The sequence below is a fragment of the Quercus lobata genome, chromosome 2 (genome assembly GCF_001633185.2).
Source record: "Quercus lobata isolate SW786 chromosome 2, ValleyOak3.0 Primary Assembly, whole genome shotgun sequence".
Lineage (NCBI taxonomy): Eukaryota > Viridiplantae > Streptophyta > Magnoliopsida > Fagales > Fagaceae > Quercus > Quercus lobata.
The window spans coordinates 18,113,738-18,134,817 of NC_044905.1; the positions used below are offsets into that span (position 1 = coordinate 18,113,738).

The 21,080-nt window shown below is 35.1% G+C and overlaps 1 protein-coding gene across 1 annotated transcript; it reads left to right on the forward strand.

Annotated features, from left to right (window-relative positions):
- Positions 1-1,084: 1,084 nt before the first annotated feature.
- On the forward strand, positions 1,085-7,922 carry LOC115974801 (eukaryotic translation initiation factor 3 subunit B-like). The gene is made up of 11 exons (XM_031095324.1): positions 1,085-1,374; positions 1,772-2,021; positions 2,976-3,122; positions 5,038-5,166; positions 5,436-5,564; positions 5,658-5,741; positions 5,828-5,952; positions 6,069-6,261; positions 6,386-6,918; positions 7,103-7,211; positions 7,334-7,922. The coding sequence occupies exons 1-11, from the start codon at positions 1,253-1,255 to the stop codon at positions 7,667-7,669; spliced, it is 2,157 nt and encodes a 718-aa protein (XP_030951184.1). The 5' UTR covers positions 1,085-1,252; the 3' UTR covers positions 7,670-7,922.
- The last annotated feature ends 13,158 nt before the right edge of the window (positions 7,923-21,080 follow it).

The following is a 21,080-nucleotide window of genomic DNA, read 5'->3' on the forward strand; positions in this document are numbered from 1 at the left end:
AAAACTTAAGTAAAGTATTTTATGTGTTGTTTGATAGGTTCCCTAATTAAATCATCCCATGCGGCCAATTTATCCAAGTTAGCACAAACAATGTCTTCATTTTTAACAACAATGGTTGCTAGAGTAGCAAAAAAAGAAAAAGAAGTGATTGGGTAAGCGAGGGGGCTCTACAATGGGGTTGAGTCAACTAAGGGAGTAGTCAAGAATTTTAAGTTGGGAAGGCTGAATAAAAATTTTGCATTCATATGTTAGTCGTAATTCATAAATATATTGTATATAAAATTATCAAATTTAATATATTATAATCTTTCTAAACTTAAGAGCAAATTCTAGTTTAAAAATAAGGGAAAACTTAAGTAGTACATTACCTACATGGCAATTCAAATTGTCTCCTATAAACAAAACAATGTTGGAACAACTTATTTGGTACCTAAATTCAAGCCCAAAGGAAAAAAAATGATAAAAAAATGATGATGGTGAGGAATAATTATATAACTTAGAGGCAAAGATCAATTTTGAGGAAAAAACTTGTAATGATGATAAGGAGAAATAAAGAGTGAAGTTTAAACACTAAAAGAAGAAGACTCAATTAGTGACACACATAGAGGCAAAAAAATCAGTGGCATACACAGTTCATATTTTCACACCTGTAGTCTTGTACACACTATGGGAAATGTTAAAATGAAAGAATAGTAATGAATTTATGGGTTAAATTATAAAAGTTTTTTTGAATCGGGTAAAATAATCTCCTTGTCTATGCCTGAAGAATAGTCTAAATTATAAAATAGATCTACTGCTATAACATGTGTATAAGTAAAATAGATAAAGTAACTTCTTGTAGTGCCAATTAACTAAATTTTTAGTCCACTGTTGTGGATACTCTTATATACTACCATTTTAAAATTCTATGATAAGATTATAGAAGGAGTCCGAAAGTGGATCGGATCCAAGCTTTATAGATGAGGCTCAGACATCGCTTACAATTTATCTCATGTTGATCAAGGCCCAACTTTTAAACCACAAAAAATCCGGGCCCAGTTTTCTACTATTGGGTTTTTCCGTAATTCACCGCCTCAACTGAACTCATTATCTTCTTCTAAGTTCTAACCAAAAACCCTAGAAACTCTATCTCTCGCATTACACACACTCTCTCTCTCTTCTCTCTAGAATCCACAATATTTCTCACACAGCTCCAATTTCTGGCGCTCTCAACGGAGTTTGAGAGAGCCTAAATAGAACAAGAAACGCAAACATGGCGGACGTGATGGTGATGAAAGAGATCGAGGCCACGGCGGCAAACCTCGGAATCGATCTCGACAAACTCGACCTCGACTCCATTCGCCTCCCTCCCGGCGAAGACTTCAGCATCGTAAGGTAACGATTTCAAAACCAAACCAAAAAAAAAAAAAAAAAGCTAACTGAGAATACTTCGCCTTCTGTTTGTTTCCCGAGAAAACCTAATGCTCTGTTTGGTTCATGGTACCTAAAGTTCCACTTTGTTTAATGTTGTATATTTTGGATATAGCATGTTAATAGAGTGAGCAGTATATTTTTAATTGAATTCGCTATTTGAGAATTTGAGGAAATTTACCAATTTGAGCTTATTTGAACTATAGTTCAATTGATTTGCTGAGAAAATTGTTAAAGATTTAAAGCCTGATTTTTCTTTTTTTTTTACTCAATTTATTTTTGTCAATTACATGTGGTTTTTTGTTCCAGTTGATGATGTATGATTGTTTTGATTCTGATTACTGATTGCAATGTCTTGTAGTGATGATGAAGATATTTATCAAGGGGATAATCTGGAGTTGAACACTGGGTTTGGCAATGTTATCATTGTTGATAATCTCCCTGTCGTTACTCGGGAAAAATTTGGGAAGCTTGAAACCGTTGTTCGTAAAATCTACAGTCAGATTGGTATGATCAAGGAGGATGGCCTTTGGATGCCTGTCGAATACGATCCCGAGTCTAAGTCTGAGAAAACCTTAGGCTATTGCTTTATTGAGTTTAATACTCCTCTGGTACTACTCTCTCTCTCTCTCTCTCTCTCTAGTCATTGCTGTGATTTAGAAAAAAGAATTCTTTGTTTGCTTAAAGGTCTTCCAAATATTTGTACTATGATATTTAAGACAATGGGTTATCCTGTTATGTCTGCTAATAGTCTTGTAGCTTAGTGTTATAGTCTGCTTTTGTTTACTAGGAGAACCAGGCTTCAAATCTCCCCTCCCCCATCAACCTTACCGATCCAACCTGACCCATTCTTGGGTTGAACCTGTTGAAAGTGCCTTAGTACTCATAGTTTCACTAATATATGTGTCCATCTACTCTAAACAATTGCGCACCCATGCAGGACTTTGTTTCAAAGAGATTACAGATAACATATCTGGCAGTTCTTTATTTATATAGTTATTGGAAGTTTTTTTATTTTATTTTATTTTTATTTTTAATTTTTAATTTTTAAATGTTAAAGAGAATTGAACGATCCACATCACGGCCAAGGAATTAATGGGTGTAAAAATTGATCCATGATATTTAGATTTAATGGGTTATAGAATATCTGATTCAAATCTGAAAGTCTATGGATTGAATTTGACTGCCCGTAAACTTTGTGATCAATGTTTCACATTCCTACATCGTTAGACATTTTTGGGAATTTGCTTCATTGGTTATTAGGTTTATTTGTCCAATGCTGTGGCATTTGCTTCATTTATTCTAAACTTTGCTTGTCCATTGTCCTGTGGAGGGACAAAAGCTTGACTGAAAAATGAGTTGTGTACTGATAACCTTTGGATACTTATATACAAGGCAATTGGATTATTGGTTAAAGTTTCTGTTTTATATTCCTGTTGCTAGTTTTTGTTACTGTTTAGGAAAACATTTTTAAACCCTTGCTAGGGGTATAATGTTGTGTCAAGCAGTGTGGTTTAATTCATTTACTTTTATTTGGTTAATTTTTTTTTTAATCACTATTGTAGGAAGCTGAGCTTGCAAAGGAGAAGACAAATGGGTACAAGTTGGACAAGGCTCACATTTTTGCAGTGAACATGTTTGATGATTTTGATAGGTTCATGAAAGTTCCAGATGAGTGGGCCCCTCCTGAATTTAAGCCATATACTCCAGGGGTAATTTCTTCTCTCAGTTTGCTTCATGTTTTCTGTCATTGTCCTTAAAATATACTTGAAATGTTATTATGAGCTGCTTACTATTCCCTTTAAAATTTACTACCCTTAAAAGCCATGATTTGAATTTTCACCATTCGCTATTTATATAGGGGTAATTTAGCTCTCTGCTCCTTTTCTTTTGGTATCTTTCCACTATTCTCTTATGCCATGATCTTTTTATTACAAATATTACTTATCATATAAGAGCAAAAATATTTCATGCATTTTGAGTTTTCTGAAATTATCATTTTTATGATTTTTAACTATATATAGATTGTCCATTTTAAATTTAGTCATTGTATTTGTGTAAACATGTGTGAAATTATTTATATTCTTATCATCTTTTGCATGGTGGCTTATGAAATTCATTTTATAGATTTCTGCTTTACTGAATTGGTATGTTGTGGAGATTTTTTTTCCCCAGCTTGGTCACTTTGGTAAATTCAGCATTAGATTTCTTTTAAGTGTTTTGATATTTCATTAACTTGTTTATTGGAAATATGTCAGCCTGTCAAATGTAGTGTTTATTTGGGTTTTAGTTTTTCTTTTAGCCTTAGCTATATATTTTATTAAAAAGAGGATTTGACTATTTTACAAAATGTAATGCATAGGTGAATTGATGGTTTTACTCTCTAGTTTGTTGAAAAAATTCTACACAAGATGACAATTAATAAAAGGTGCCTTTTCAATTCTCTGCTTTTCCATCCTTCTTACCTTAACACATATAAGGAAAAGTGATGATTTATTTTTTCCTGTATTTTCTACATCATTCTCACCTTTCCTTTCCTCTCGTTTCCATCCTTTATACTAAACAATGCTGAAAGCACGTATCAAACACCACCCTTGACATCACCTTTTGGACCCGAAAAACATAAAAGCAAAGGACAATAATTCCTTGCAAAGGAGCAATGGGCAACAGATGATCAACACATTCACCACTATGTTCACACATGCAACATCAATCTACTAGGGTGACATGTTCAATATGGTTTTTCTGAAGTTATGACTCTATATGCATAACAGAAAAAAGAACAACAAAAGCCAACTTTTTAGCTTTTAATTAAATACTCTTTCATGGAAACTGCCCCTAGGTCCTCTTAAAGATTCATAGAAAGAGTGGACAGTGAATTTACCATTATGGTTTAGGTTCCAATCTCGATTGACCATTCACACTGCTCTCTAGACACTGCAATTTTTTTTTTTTTTCTTCTGATAGGTCATCAAAGATTTATCTCATAAAAAGGACATCATGTTCACGATGGTGAACACTCAGAACTTAGAAGGCTTGAATAAACATGAGATTCTGTTAGATGATTCCCCCATCCTCTTGAGAATCCAAATTAGAATAACATAGAAGTATCTTTGTCCTTGGCTATCAAAAGCAATATATTTTTTTTAAGTAATAAGTTACACACCCCATATCAAGCCAAAACTGTATTGTGTATTTAAATTTCCATTTTATCACTAGTATTTTTGATGCAACTAGAGAAAATTTGTGAATATTGTAAAGTTCTTTGGTGTAATGTTTTATTTTATTTTTTCAATGGTGAAAGAAAAAATGTTATAGCTTGTTTAATGCTAAAGAACCTTTTTCTATAAATTATCTAGCATTTTGTTTGTAGCTCATATTTCTACAACTAATATAAATTAGATCTTATATAAATTAAAATATATTAAAAATGCGTGAAGGTGCCTTCTTTGCCCATTTTAAAATGTAATGTGTGCGGTTTTAGAATTCTTCATTGTTGGCCAAGTAGATGGTTTATGTTGTCTTCAAATTGCCTGCAAACAAACTCCCTCTCTATCTGCAGTACTTATTTATTTATTTTCCCTTTAAAATTTCTATCATGTTAAATATGCTGTTGTTTCATTGCAGGAAAATCTTCAACAATGGCTGACTGATGAAAAAGCTCGTGATCAGTTTGTGATTCGTGCTGGTTCAGATACTGAGGTTTTATGGAATGATGCAAGGCATCTGAAGCCTGAGCCAGTTTATAAGCGTGCTGTGAGTGGAATGTATTTCTGATTGTCCAGATACTATCACATAAGACTGTTAATTATGTGTTGTTCGGAGTCTCTCTCTCTCTCTCTCTCTCTATACTATCACATAGTTTGATACTAAAGGCCTAGTGTCACATGCTTCTACTTCGATGTTTAATGAACTTCTGCTCACTGCTGCAACATAATAATTGACGTTAATAAATTGACCAATTTATACCTTTTTTATTATATAAATATCACTTTGATGAATGGTCCTACTTGTTTTCTTTACAGTTCTGGACCGAAAGTTTTGTGCAGTGGTCCCCATTGGGGACTTACTTGGCAACAGTTCACAGGCAAGGTGCTGCTGTTTGGGGTGGTGCCAGCACCTTTAATCGCCTTATGCGTTATGCTCATCCTCAGGTTTATTTATTTATTTATTTTATTTTATTTTTTTCAGTTTCAAATTGGTACCATTTATCCTTGATATTAATTTAATTGATGTATCAACTGCAGGTTAAACTGATTGATTTTTCCCCTGGTGAGAAATATTTAGTGACCTATAGCAGCCATGAACCAAGTAATCCTCGTGATGCGAATGTGAGTTTTTCTACTTTGTCAGTTATTACTTAAAACTGTAAATTAATTGGGCCCAGAACCATTGATAATGTGAATTTATATTTTAGAGGGTTGTGATAAATATTTTTGATGTGAGAACTGGAAAAGTGATGAGAGATTTCAAGGGAAGTGCTGATGACTTTGCTATTGGAGGAACTGGTGGTGTTACAGGGGTGTCATGGCCTGTTTTCAGGTGAGTTTCTTTGCTTTTAATCTGCATAAACCTGGTGATAGCTCTTGCTCCCCTTTCCACATATTACTATTTTCAATATTTTTCATTAATCTAATGGATTAATATTATTTTTCCAGATGGGCAGGAGGTAAAGAGGACAAATATTTTGCTAGAATTGGGAAAAATATTATTTCTGTCTATGAAACAGAGACCTTTTCACTTATTGACAAGAAATCCCTGAAGGTAGAAAATGTAGTGGATTTCAGTTGGTCACCTACAGATCCAATTCTTGCACTCTTTGTTCCTGAATTGGGGGACCATCCTGCTAGGGTGAGCACTGTATTTTTTAATATGGATATGTTTTATTTATTTATTTATTTTTATTCACAAGTTGTGCTCTCTCTAATTTCCATATTAAGGTAAATTAATGTTACTTCATTCAATTAATTCTCAGGTGAGTCTAATGCAAATCCCAAGTAAAGATGAGTTAAGGCAGAAGAATCTTTTCAGTGTTAGTGATTGCAAAATGTACTGGCAAAGCAATGGGGATTATCTTGCTGTTAAGGTTGATCGCTATACAAAAACGAAAAAAAGCACATACACAGGCTTTGAGCTTTTCCGTATAAGAGAGCGAGATATTCCCATTGAGGTTTTTGAGCTTGAGAATAAGAATGACAAGATTATTGCCTTCGCTTGGGAGCCAAAGGGCCACAGGTTTGCCGTTATCCATGGTGATAACCCAAGACCTGATATAAGTTTCTACTCAATGCGCTCTGCAAACAATACAGAGAAGGTTAAAAAGCTCACTACTCTGAAAGGGAAGCAGGCAAATGCTCTTTTCTGGTCACCTACTGGGCGCTTCATTATACTCGCAGGATTAAAGGGTTTCAATGGACAGCTGGAGTTTTACAATGTTGATGAGCTTGAAACCATGGCAACAGCTGAGCATTTTATGGCAACAGATATTGAATGGGATCCAACCGGAAGGTAATTTTGAGAATCTTCTTGGTCATGTCAATATTAGGGGAGTTTTGTTGGGATTTATTCAATTTAAAATGCACTGCACAAAACTGCTATATTTATTTCATGGATAGAATATACCTGCACTGAATTAGCTTGTTTCTTTTACTTATTATCTTGTTTGTCATATTTGGCCTTTTTGCATCTATAGGTATGTTGCAACTGCAGTGACTTCCGTACATGAGATGGAAAATGGTTTCAACATATGGTCCTTCAATGGCAAGCTACTTTATAGGATCCTGAAGGATCATTTCTTTCAGGTAATCTCACTAATGTTTCTTGGTTTAAATTTTGTCTTGTATACGCACTAACTCAATTTCTGTTTTCTCTATTACATGTGAAATTATTTGCTGTATACTTGTTCTCATACTGTTTGTGACAGTACTTGTGGCGCCCAAGACCACCATCATTCTTGAGTCCTGAGAAAGAGGAAGAGATAGCAAAGAACTTAAAGAAGTACAGTAAGAAGTACGAGGCAGAGGATCAGGATGTATCAATGCTATTGAGTGAGCAAGATCGTGAGAAGCGGAAGATGTTGAAGGATGAATGGGAGAAGTGGGTCAATGAGTGGAAGCATTTGCACGAAGTAGAAAAACTCGAGAGGGAGAAACTCAGGGATGGAGAAGCCAGCGATGAAGAGGAAGAGTACGAGGCAAAAGAAGTTGAAGTTGAGGAGATATTGGATGTTTCAGAGGAGGTCCTTTCGTTTGAGGACTGATATCAGTGATGATTTTTGAGAGCTTTTAGATCCCTATATTTAGAGCACTACTCACCAACAGCGCTCTTCCAGATGAAGAGCGTTTGGACTAATATTTTGAGGTTTTCTTCTTCTTCATTTTTTTTTTTTTTTTTTTCAACCCCTTGAATTTTTCATAGCGCCATCTGGTGAGCGAATGTTATGTTTCTTTGTAATTTTGTTTTTTTTAAAAATATAATTATTGACTACAGTTTTGTTAGTCTGAACAGCATAATCTGGCTTGTGCACTAGGCAAATTACCCCTTTTCACTATAAATTGTCACATCGATTACACTTACCCCCTAAAGTATTGAAACTCACAATTGACCCCCACGAATTTTAAAAAATATATTATAGTTAACCTTCTGTTGTCTCTGTTTTTTTTATTAAATTTAACGAAATTTAGTATAGAAATACTAATTTACCTCCTAAATGTCTATTTGGAGAGAGTTCAATTGATATTCAATGTTAAATTCTATTAGCTTAGCACCAAAAAAAATAGTAGGGGGTTACGTTTTGATAGTTCAGAGGATTGAGTATAATCAAGATGATAGTTTAAGGTGGAAAAGTATAATTTATTTTACTTTATTTTGTTTTGGGAATTTTGACATGTACAAGAGTAATGTTATAGACAAACTATTTTACTACATTTTTACAAACCGTTGATGTGCCTTTAGCATTTTTCAAATAGTTATTGTAAATAAAAATGTGATATTAGTGATAGGTCCATATTAGAACTAGTAAGAATTCGTCACATTAGCCGTTTGTAGTAAGAATTCGTCACATCAGCAATTTGTAAAAATGTTATAAAATAGTTTGTTTGTAGCATTACTCTAATGTACAATTGACACCAACAATGGTTGAAAGGTAGGCTTGGGATGTATTTGAAGAAAAATTTCACCTTCCAACCCTGTCGAAATATAGAGCTTGTCCAAATATAAAGCGTGGGGACTGGGGATGGATGGGGAGAAAATTGAAAAATTGGGCAATAAAGATTGCAATTCCTTTCTTGGAGGCACCATCATTGTCTTCTGTAATGGCTGATGTTTTGATTTTGGATTTGGTGCAATTGCACCACGCAATTACCATTTGATTGTAAGATGTAAAAGACAGTTTACTATTTGATTGTGAGATGAAATAGCTAAGATACAGCTATTTAACAATTCACAATCAAATAGTAATTGCATGATAATTACTAAAACTATCTTTTTCAATTACAATAGCCATTGTACCATGTAATTACCATTTGATTGTGAGATGTAATAGCTAAGATATAACTATCTTTTACAATTCACAATCAAATGGTAATTGCATGGTGTAATAGCTAAGATATAAATTTGTTTCGAATGTTTCAATGTATACTAGGCTATGGGTTTAATCTCTTCTCTAGTTAGTGTAATTGATTGAGGGTACGTGGTATACAGAGTTTCCTTGTTATATTTTGGTGGTATTAAAGGTTCCTTATGTTTTGGTAGGAAACTTAACGAGAATAAAGTTTTTAGACAAGTTTTATTGTAATTTCTAAGGACGCCATTTAATGAAATTTAGGTTATTTGTCCCTAGATTTTAATGAATGATTTTAATTCTTAAAGTTTAAATTGATCATTATTAATTACTTAGTTGATGTAGTCTAACAAAACATTTTATGTCATCACTTTATTAGATTGTAGATATTAAAAGTGATCACCATGGTTTTAAAAACCATACTAGAATGATTGGTCGGATTGGGTTAATTGGGGGAATCAGTCACTAGTTTGGGATTAAACACAACCACCCCCCCCCCCCAACACAAAAAAAAGGCATTTGAACCTCTTGATTTGTGGTTTAATAGGCCGGTTTGTAGACCTTTTCATTATTGGTCGGATTTGCTTTATCCCCCCAACTCCCATATTTTTCCCTTAATGATGATTGAAACACCAATTTGTGTGGTTTAAACAGTTGGTCTGTAGACCTTCTAATTATTGGTTAGATTTGTTTTATCCCCCGACTCTTATATTTTTCTTCCCGTAATGATGATCGAAACACCAATGTCTCACATGTTGACTTTGATTTGTTTGCCACTATTGCTATACTATTTCAGATACTCAAATCTTGGAGAGAGAGAGAGAGAGAAATAATATATAAATTAAGAAACAGATTTAACAAGTATTACAAAAATGAAGAATAATTACTAAACAAAACAAAATAATAAGTATTTATGAATGATTTTATTATGCATGGTTTAATTTGTTTATTATTATTTTTTATTTAAAAAAAACTAAAATCGTTAGAGAAGAATAAAACAATTTAAAATAAATGATAAAATTTTAGAACTTTTCGGAATATAATTTTAATCAAAATGATAATATAAAATCTTTTAAACTTAAACTTTCAAAATCTTTCGTTTAAAACTTTTGTCACGAATTCATGCTCACGTGACAACTGCTTTAAATAAAATTTATTCATACTAATACTATAACGTTTAAATGAAATTATTTGAAATTATGAAAGCTTAAATGAAACTATGTGAACTATAAAGTTTAAATAAAACTATACGAGCATATATACCAAAAAATAAATAAAAACTATATGAAATTATAAGGTTGAAATAAAACTTATTCAAAACTATAAGGCTTAAATGAAAATTATTTAATAAAAAATAGTTGGACTGTTGTGCATTTTAATTACCTCAATTGTAAAGTCGTTTATTTTTGAATTAAGGATTTGGTTTAGAATCTTACATATACATAAAACAATCTATCTCTATTATGAAGTGATCGTCATAAATTTCAAAAATTCTATTGTGTACATAGAGATCATGAAGCAGATGTCATCATAATAATGAACAAATTTGATCGAAAATACTTTATGGTCTGTTACATGGAGATTGGAGGATACTTCATCCTTTTATATTTTAGACTATGTGAATAAGAAGATAAATTTTAAATAGGTTAATGGACATAAAATAATGGACCAGGGAATTAATTTTCATTATAATTAGTAATTGTTTATTGTCATATTTGATTTTTTTTTTTTTGGTGTGATAAAAAAAAGTCACTGTTTTGTTCTTTAATGAGGATAAATGAGATTTTTCTTTATTGTTTTCCCTAATTTTTTTTGATACTGTACCCTAATAATTTAAAGGAAAATTATTGATGAGAAAGAAATTGAAAAGAAAAAAAAAATGATAAAGCATTGATGATCCCCTCAGTAAAGTTCAGGAAAAGGTATCCCAAATCTAATGTGAAATGAGGGCTCTTATAATTTCTCCTACATCAGCGGATTAAATAAATGATAAGACTAATCCTTGGTGAGAATGGGCTTCCTTTTGAGACAACTAGAAGATACAGCAGAATCTGGAAGACCTAATAATATGAACATAAAAAAGAATGTAAAGGTGATGGGCAGTGGACTCCACCATCATTGGTACTAAAGCTAGACCAAAGAGTGTGAACAAAAAGAAAAATCTGAAGCTGATGTACTCCATCATTAACATCAAGCAAAAGAAAAATAACGAAAATTGCAAGCTGCCATGAAAGCAATATTTTGGTCTCATACACACTTGGAAAAAAAAAAAAAAATCTTGCCAATTTTAAGGGATATATGGTTATCTAACCCGCTATCAATTGATTTTATTTGATCTTTGAAAGATTTGCCAAAAACGCATTGTTTCATTTTACAAATTACACAAAAAATTATTCACTCCTATAGTAAGAGTCCTTGTTCTCTCATAACAAATGTGGGCTCATGCATACAACTTATTATAGAATCCACACTTACACACTCATGTGAGAGGAAAGAGTACTCCTAATAATTTCAACCGCATTACCTAATTGGAATGGTGTGGTTCTTATGCATTAAAACTTGGGAGAGTTCTTAGGTATTGGGACTTGGGAAAATTAACTTTGTCAATTGGTTGTAATGAAAGTATGAAACCAAAGATACACATAACTCTTTTTCTATTATTTATTTTTTCTGGGTCACTCTTTCTAAATAAGTGGGAAATTGAAAAAGAGATGGGAATGGGACATGGAAGAAGAAATTGGTCCCTTAATTGAAAAAAAAAGGGTAAAAATTGTTGACAATGTTCGATGATATTAATAATAGATAACCTATCAAAAATCTCTCTCTCTCACACACACACACATATTTTGGGACATATTCCATCTTTTTTCCACCACTAACTAGAAGTGGATTCTGGCCTACCGCCAAAGAAAATTCCAATCACAATTGATAATCCATCTCTTCCCTTCTTTCTCTCTCAGTCTCTTCTCAAGAATCCAGCTATTGTATGCCCACAAGTAACGTGTATTATGGCCCACGACCAAAGAAGATTGTAAGCATAATGAGAACTCTGAATTAGTGCTTGTAAGGGCCACTAGATCTCCACTTGAGTCTTGATCATTAATTGGTGGCCATCGATAAAAATTTCCATACCTCCATGACAATGATGTCTTGACCTGAGTCCATCTTTTTATTGGAAAATGCACAGATCTTGAATTTACAATATTTCCACCCCACGTTTATGAGAGGGAATACATCATTTGAATTAGACATCACTTACTTTTTTAACTTTGAATATTCATGAAATAATTCTGATACCTAATTCAAGTACTTTGGTAAGTGATAAAGTGAACTTAGATGATAATATCAATTAAGTTGTTGCATTTGGAAGATATTTCTGGAGATAGTGATTCAACATTAGTTTAGACATGAAACAACAGTATTAGAGAATCAATTTAGTTTTATGTTTAGGTGATTCAATATGAAAGCTATTTTCTTACTTAGGTGTCTAATGAAAAAAGTATAGAAAAGCCAACAAAGATCTCCATCTGATTATTATTTCCAGAGAAGGCACATATGATACGATACCTACAGAAGTGTTGTGATGGGTTTTAGAAAAAAGAGGAGTTTATATAAAGTATATTAAGTTGATTAAAAATATGTATAATTGAATTATAATTAGTATGAGAATAAGTGGAGACAACACAAGCAAATTTGTATCACTATAAATTTACATAAAAGATCAATATTAAATCCATATCACTTTGCACTGGTGTGGTGATCATGGTTAAGCACACTATATCAATTCAAGATGTAGACCATTGGTTATATATAGATGATATAGTTCTAGCATACGAAAATAGATGTGGAGCTGATGTGATGTAAGAAATTTGAAGAGATGGATTTTAAAGACTTTCAGCAAAGTAGAATTAAAAAAAAGTACATGAAATGTACTTTAGTAAAAGTAGAAACAAAGATGAAGGGGTTGTAAGATTTGATGGTTAAGAAATACCATAGAGTGAGAGTTTTCAATATCTTGGATTAATAATTATAAGGATGGAGAGATTAAAAATGTTGTGAATTAGAGGGCAAAAGCAAAATAGATGAAGTTGAGAAGAGTATCGATAGTATTGAGTGATTGTTGAATACCTACAAAGTTAAATGAAAATTTTTATCTATAAGACTACTACAAGAGTTCTAGCTATACCCTATGGTATTGAATGTTGGACTGTTAAGAAGTAACATGTTCATAAAATGTGTAGTTGAAATGTGAATATTAAGATGGTTAAGTGGAAATAATACAAGACAAGATAGAATTCGAAATGAGAAAATTTGCTTAAAGATAGGTGTGACCCTTATTTATGGAAAGATGAGGGTGAGCTGCTTGAGATGATTTGATCATGTATGTATGAGAGCAATTAATTTACCAATGAGAAGGAGTGAGTTGATTTAAATTAAGAGAACAAAAAAAAGGGGAAAAAAAATAGAGAAAGATCTAAAATAACATTAATAAAATGGAAAAAAAAAAAAAACATGTAGCTAGCCTTGATTTGTCTATTGATGATACATAGTTGACCCCAACATTTTGAGACTTGTAGTTACTTTAAGTACTGTGGGTTATTTAAAGTCTTTTATAGTTGAACAAGAGATATGAGGTTAAATATTTGTTAACATTAAAAACTAATTGGTGTCCTAAGAGTAGATGCCATAGGTAAAAAAAAGAAAAAAAAAGAAGAAGCTGTTTCGTGGGTTACATAGTAAGTTGCTTAGTGATAATGTAAATTTAGCCTATATCCAATCCAAGTAACATTTTTATGCCCAACACTATTTTGTGAGCACGGGGTAAGAGATTAATTAAGAGGGGGAGAGAGTGGATTTTTTTTTTTTTGACAAACTGTAAGAGTGGTAAGATTAGATCTAGGTTGGTCCGATGTGGAAGTTTGGTTTCATTAGTGGATGGGCCAAAGTGGTCACCGAGTACATAATGTTTTATACAATAGGTAGACTTTGAGTTACCGACAGTGTTCTGCAATGGAAGTGGTGGCCCCCATTAATCTAAGATTGAGCTTTCCAGTCCAAGTTCTGGTGGAGGACTTGGAAATCAAACTTTTGGGCTAAAGTTCATATGCATAGATTGGCGGTATGGGTGAACAATTCTTTACTTTTCTAATAAAGTTTCTATTGAGACAATATTTAATAAAGTTTAAGTCTATGGATTTGGGTCAACTAGTGCTACTGTTTTTCTTCTCTCTCTATATATATATTTGTAGAAACTTGTTTTGGTATTTGATATATGGAGATGCCAAAGAAAATGGATATTAATTTAGTGTTGTCAGTAAAAAAGGGTATAACATGTCTAGAAATGAATTGGAAATTGGATCTAATTTAAAGCGATTTGATCCTCATTCTATGTAAGGAAGTTGGGATTTCAAACATACGAATTGAACTAGATTATAATTCAAGCGTACGCACAGGAATTTTTATTTTTATTTTATTTTTATCGATAATCAAATTTGGTGGTACAAAATTCTATGTTGACGACAATCTGTTTTAAAAAGAAATTAAAGTAATGAAATTGTTAGTTTATTAATTGAGATTTTTATAAAATAATCAAAATACTTGTATGCCTTATGATAGACCAAGAATGTATTGACTCTTTAAGGTAAATTAACCAATTAATTAGGCAAGTGAATTAATTAAGTCAATTAACATGCAATACGCGTGATAGTACAAACAAATCACCAAATAACTAAATGCAGTGGAAAATAAATTTGACATGGTGATTTGTTTACGAATGGAGAAAATTTCCAAGGCAAAAACCCCACCGAATGAATTTAAGGTCACCACTCCCGAGAATCTACTATTATCAAAATAAGCGGTTACAAGTAAAGGAATCCTAGTACCTTATACCAACCTACAATTGAACCCTTATCCCAATACATAATTGGACTTGTAATGTAGTAACAATCTCTCATTTCAATGCACGGCTCTAAGTACGTGACTAAACATAGAAGAGCTTTAAAAAACAGTACTTCTTCACTTGATTCTTGGACAGATTTGCATGACTTCAATACTTGGACTTGAACTCTTGTTCCTTGAAGTATTAAACACATCCTAGATCTATCCAATTACAAGTAAAGTGCGTTTTGTTAAAATATTAGCTAATTCTAAATGACATATGTTCTTAACATGTTCCACATATGTCCTAACACCTTAGAATTTTTTTTTTTTTTTTTGAGCTTAATGTTGGATTTTTTACATTGTTTAGTATATTTGGCTATTCAATTGAAGAAATAGTGAAGAAAAGAGCATAATATAACTTTTATTGCTACTATTTCGATTCCAAATATATGAATTGAAAATTTTATCTCAAGAATTAGGGTAAATGAATTTCAATTCCTTTCAAATGACCAATTCTTGGTTTTCAAGACAAGGACTAAACTACAAAAATATATATTTGTTTATTAAACACAAATCATAAACTATTCATACTATAAGCCAAAATTAGTGTGAGGCTTCCAATAAGAAAAGTTTCAGCAGCTGTCAGCTGTGGGGTCACTACTAGGAGGACCAACCGATCACTTCTAGGTCACCATTTTTCGAGGCACTTTACTCACCTGCCGTTCATTTGTTATTATGGAAAGATCGATCCGGTTGAGCATGTTAGCCACTTCACTCAACTCATGGTCCTCTATTCTCGGAACAATGGTCTTTAGTGTAAAGTGTTCCCTTCCAGGCTTGGACCCACGACGATAACATGGTTCAATGGCCTGAGGAAGGGTTCCATCCATAACTTCATGTAATTAGTCCAAGCATTCGGAGCACGCTTTGTAATGTGCAGCTGAGTCAATGCCCTGCTATCTATGATGATGGGAAGTGGGAAGACTTTCTGATCATACGCAAACCAATATTAGGAGTTTTATAATGAGATTGGATGAGGCAATGAGCAAGTGGCAGTGACCACTTTCAGATTGGGGCTCCCCCAGGACTCCGAGCTGAGAGACTCCTTAACTATGAGGCCTCTAGAGAGTATGCACCAGTTAATGAGGCGGATTGAAGAGCATAAAAGGCTGGAAGAGAATCGATTATAGGGGAAGGGGAAGGCCCTTATTGCTTTTCAATACCAAAGGGAGCACCGATCCGGGGGTTTCCAACCAAGGCCTCAGAGAGATGCAAGGGGAAAAAACCTCGATGGCATAGCTGGGGGGATAAATGTAGCATTCAAAGAACCGGTACATAAGATCTTGGAGAGAATAAAGCATGAATCTTATTTTCGAATGGCCCGACAAGATGGGCAGGGATACAGCCAAAAGAAACCAGAACTTGTATTGCATGTATCATTGAGACAAGGGGCACACCACTAAACAGTGTAGGACTTTCAAAGACCACTTGGCGTAACTTGTCAAAGCCAGGCATCTGAGGGAGTACATGGTTGGTTAGGGAGGAGATACCATAGGACAGACTTTAAGAAGCCAAAAGGGTGCCCTGCCTCCCCCTCCCCCTCAGGATCATCGAGGTTATCCATGTAGCGTCCATTGGGTGAGCGCCAGTCATCGGAGGGGGGATTCTAAGCATCACCCCTAATAGGAATCAGAGACCTTGGATTGTCCTAAGAAGAGGCCTAAGTTAGCCAAAGAGAAAATAGTCTTTGATGATGTCAACCTAGAAGGGACCACCCAACTGCACGATGATGCATTGCTTGTAACCCTTAGGATTGTGGGTTTCCTCGTGGAAAGGATAATGATTGATCAGGGGAGCAGGGCTAAGATAATGTACCCAGATCTATACAATGGTTTGGGTATAAAAGCAGATAACCTCACGAAGTACAACACTCCACTTGTGGGGTTTGACGGAAAGATGGTAATGCCAGATGGGTATATTACGCTTCCGATGGTAATTGAGGGAAAAAAGGTGATGGTGAACTTTATAGTGGTAAATGCGTTCACACCATACATGGTGATTTTGGTAAGACCATAGATCTACACTATGTGTGTTGTACCATCCACGCTGCATGCGAATGTAAAATTCTCCACCGAGCAAGGTATTGTGGTAGTGAAAGGGGACCAAAAAGCAGCTCGGTAATGCTTGGTGGCTGCTATCAATCATGAGATCAATCAAAAGGAACAAGTAGAGCTAGGCTCGTTATAGCAATTACAGTACCCCGAGGTATCTAATGGAGCTGACAGTGCCAAGGAGCTAGTCGAGGTAAGAACTTTGCCTTATGAGGATAGGTACTTTTGGATGGTAAGAGCCTCCCGACAGAAGATCGAGTGAAGATGCTGTTATCTTTGGCTCAAAATTTGGATGTTTTTTCTTGGAGCCCATATGAAGTGCCCGGGGTAGATCTAGAGTTCATAGTGCACAAGCTGAACATGGATCCCTTATTTCCTCCCAAAAGGAAAAAGTCGAGGCAATTCGCCAAGTACCACATGGAAGCCGTGAAAGAGGAAGTGGAAAAGTTAAAGCGGGCAGGGGCTATCAAAGAAGTGTTCTCCCGGATTGGTTAGCTAACACCATGGTGGTGAAGAAAAAGAATGGGAAATTGAAGGTTTGCGTTGACTTTATTGACTTTGACCGAGCATGGCTTAGGACTTGTTTCTCGTCCTAAAGATGGACCAATTGGTGGATGCCACTTACGGTCACCCGAGGATGAGCTTTTTAGGCGCTTTCCAAGAATATCACCAAATAGCCCTAGCCCCAAAGGACAAAGATAAAATATCTTTCATCTCCCCTGAAGGCAACTACCATTACACAGTTATGCCCTTTGGTTTAAAGAACGTTGGGGCGACTTATCATCAATAGATAAATCACTGTTTATCCTAGTTGCCCCAGCGTCCTTTAAACCAAAGGGCATAATTGTGTAATGGTAGTTGCCTTCGGGGGAGATGAAAGATGTTTTATCTTGGTCTTTCGGGGCTAGGGCTATTTGGTGATATCCTTGGAAAGTGTCTAAAAAGCTTATCCTTGGGTGACCGTAAGTGGTATCCACCAATTGGTCTATCTTTGAGACGGGAAACGAGTCCTTGGAACATGCTCAGTTAAAGTCGGTAAAGTCAACGCAAACCCTCAATTTCCCGTTCTTTTTCTTCACCACCATTGTGTTAGCTAACTAATCTGGGAGAACACTTCTTTGATAGCCCCTGCCTGTTGACACAAGGGGTTGTTTTTGGAGTCTCCACCTAGTTTTTACAATGGTCTAGGAACCATATATATAGCGTCCCTTTGAGGAAGGACATTTTGATCTTACTACCAGAGTATGAGTTGGGAAGGTCTTTCGGGGCTAGGGCTATTTGGTGATATCCTTGGAAAGTGTCTAAAAAGCTTATCCTTGGGTGACCGTAAGTGGTATCCACCAATTGGTCTATCTTCGAGACGGGAAACGAGTCCTTGGAACATGCTCAGTTAAAGTCGGTAAAGTCAATGCAAACCCTCAATTTCCCGTTCTTTTTCTTCACCACCATTGTGTTAGCTAACCAATCTGGGAGAACACTTCTTTGATAGCCCCTGCCTGTTGACACAAGGGGTTGTTTTTGGAGTCGCCACCTAGTTTTTACAATGGTCTAGGAACTATATATATAGCGTCCCTTCGAGGAAGGACTTTTTGATCTTACTACCAGAGTATGAGTTTGGAGTTTAGGTACGCTATTGGGAAGGTGTTAGGAACCTAAGATCGTCCAATCCTAAGGTTGGCCTCCTATCATTGTGTCTTGTGTCTTAACCTTATTAAAAACTAGCTCAACGCTTATGTCCTAGACTCACACACACACTAACATGCATCTGGCATACAACATGGCATCATCATCTCAAAACACATACATATCCATTCGTAAAGCATAAGAAACCGACCACACGTATACAACCCTAGCATTCATCTAATATGGCATCAAAGCATATTCAAGGCAGCAACATGTATAATCAAATAAAGGCAAAGCATAAGCATATGGAAAGATCCAAGTAACATGTGATTCATCCAAGCATTCACATTCATCTCTAACACCAAAACAAGATCATATCACAAATGCATAAACATTTCTAATGCATGACTTACCTTTTACTTATCTTGCAGCAACTCAGCACCTATGGCATTTATGCATGAGCATGTGAATGCATGTTCATATCTTCAAAACAAGGAAAACACTAAACAAACCCTTAACTCTAATATGTGATAGCAAACCAAGCAATTAAACGTGTGAAACATGGGCATTGAAAGCATAAAAGCATGGAAAAGAGACTAAACAAATAAACATGTTAAAGCAGAAGCAAAACAAACAAACAAAAATTTAGGGTTTTTGGACAACTACATCAGTCACGCTAGAACAGGCTTGTGTGCTCATAATCAGGCCTGTAGGCAAGATTATACGTATGCACGTCCTTGCCTAGAAAACCTTAAAAGGCAAAAACAGAGCCGAACTTTAAAATGAATATCTAATAACCTAACGTGCATAAAACATGAAAAGAACTAAAAAACTAACTTAAGTAGACATACACTTAAATAAACTACGCAAGAAACAAAATTTAAAACGCAGAAAGAAAAGTAGGAAAAAAAGAAAGGGTTAGACTCAATACCTTAAACAAAAGCTTTCCAATCTTGGTTTTGACCGTTCCCCTTAATCAAGTCTATTCACAAACCAATAAGAAAGTGATTAGTAACGTTAAACTAAAAAGATTGGGACCAGAAAATGTCCCAATCAAATAAAATTGACTTGAGGGTGTTTTGTGAAAAACTCCCTTTGGATTCACTATTTTCTAGTGAATCTTATATTTTTCCCTTGGAATTTCTGTGTGTTTTGAAAATATACCATATAAGGCTTTTTATATTTGAAAAAAATGGGGTTTGGAATTGCTTCCAGATGATGTGGGATTCATTCCAAACCTTAGCCATTATTGCAGAAAATTTTCCTTTTTTATGTTTCTGAAATCCTAGTTGCGTACATAAGAACATGCCTGCGTACGCATGCTTTGGCTCGCGTATGCAAGTCGCGATCCACGTACGCAGGCCAAGGGCCACTTTGGTCATTTTATTTCCAAAATTAGATTTTTGCTTATTTAAAAGGTTATATTTTCCATTTTAACACTCTTTAAGTCAATTTGATATCTGATTGGGCTCTAAATTAGCCTAGGGCCTTGGAGTTCGAGCATCATTAGGGAATGGGAGCCCGAGCCGTAAGGGATACAAAATGTGGTGTCTACAATGCCCGCTTCAACTTTTTCACTTCCTCTTTCGCGGCTTCTGCGTGGTGCTTGGAGGATCGCTTCAGCTTTTGCATTTTGGGAGGAAATAAGGGATCCATGTTTAGCTTGTGCACTATGAACTATGGATCTACCCTGGGCACTTCATACAGGCTCCAAGCAAAAACTTCCAAATTTTGAGTAAGAGATAATAGGATCTTCACTTGATTTTCGGTTGGGAGGCTTTTACCTATCCAGAAGTACCTATCCTTATAGGGCAAAGTTTTGACATCGACTAGCTCCTTGGCATTGTTAGCCCCATTAGATTCCGAGGGGCACTGTAATTGCTATAGTGAGCCCAGCTCTACTTGTTCCTTTTGTTTGATCTTATGATTGATAGCAGCAACCAAGCACTGTCGGGCGGCTTTTTGGTCCCCTTTCACTACCACAATACCTTGCTTGGAGGGGAAATTTACCTTCGCGTGCAGCGTGGACGATACAACACACATAGCGTGGATCCACGGTCTAGCCAAAATTGCCGTGTTCGGTGAGAACGCATTTACCACTATAAAGTTCACCATTAACTCTTTTCCCTCAGTTACCACCGGGAGCGTAATTTGCCTATCTGACGTTACTATCTATTCGTCAAACCCCACAAGTGGAGTGTCGTACTTCGTGAGGTTCTCTGCTTTTAAGCACAAGACCTTGTATATATCTGAGTATATTATCTCAGCCCCACTCCCCTGATCAATCATTACCCTTTTCACGAGGAAACCCCCAATCCTGAGGGTCACAAGCAATATATCATCGTGCAGCTGGGTGGTCCCTTCTAGGTTGATGTCGTCAGAGAATATTTTCTCTTTGGCCGACTCAGGCCTCTTCTTAGGACAATCCAAGGTCTCCGGTTCCTATTGGGGGGTGATGCTTAGAATCCCCCTTCAACAACTGGTGCCCACCTAAT

Coding starts and splice junctions, on each gene's coding strand:
- LOC115974801 (XM_031095324.1), top strand. CDS start 1,253: ATGGCGGACGTGATGGTGATGAAAGAGATCGAGGCCACGGCGGCAAAC. Junction 5,742..5,827: donor GTAATCCTCGTGATGCGAAT/GTGAGTTTTTCT, acceptor TTTATATTTTAG/AGGGTTGTGATAAATATTTT. Junction 6,262..6,385: donor TGGGGGACCATCCTGCTAGG/GTGAGCACTGTA, acceptor ATTAATTCTCAG/GTGAGTCTAATGCAAATCCC.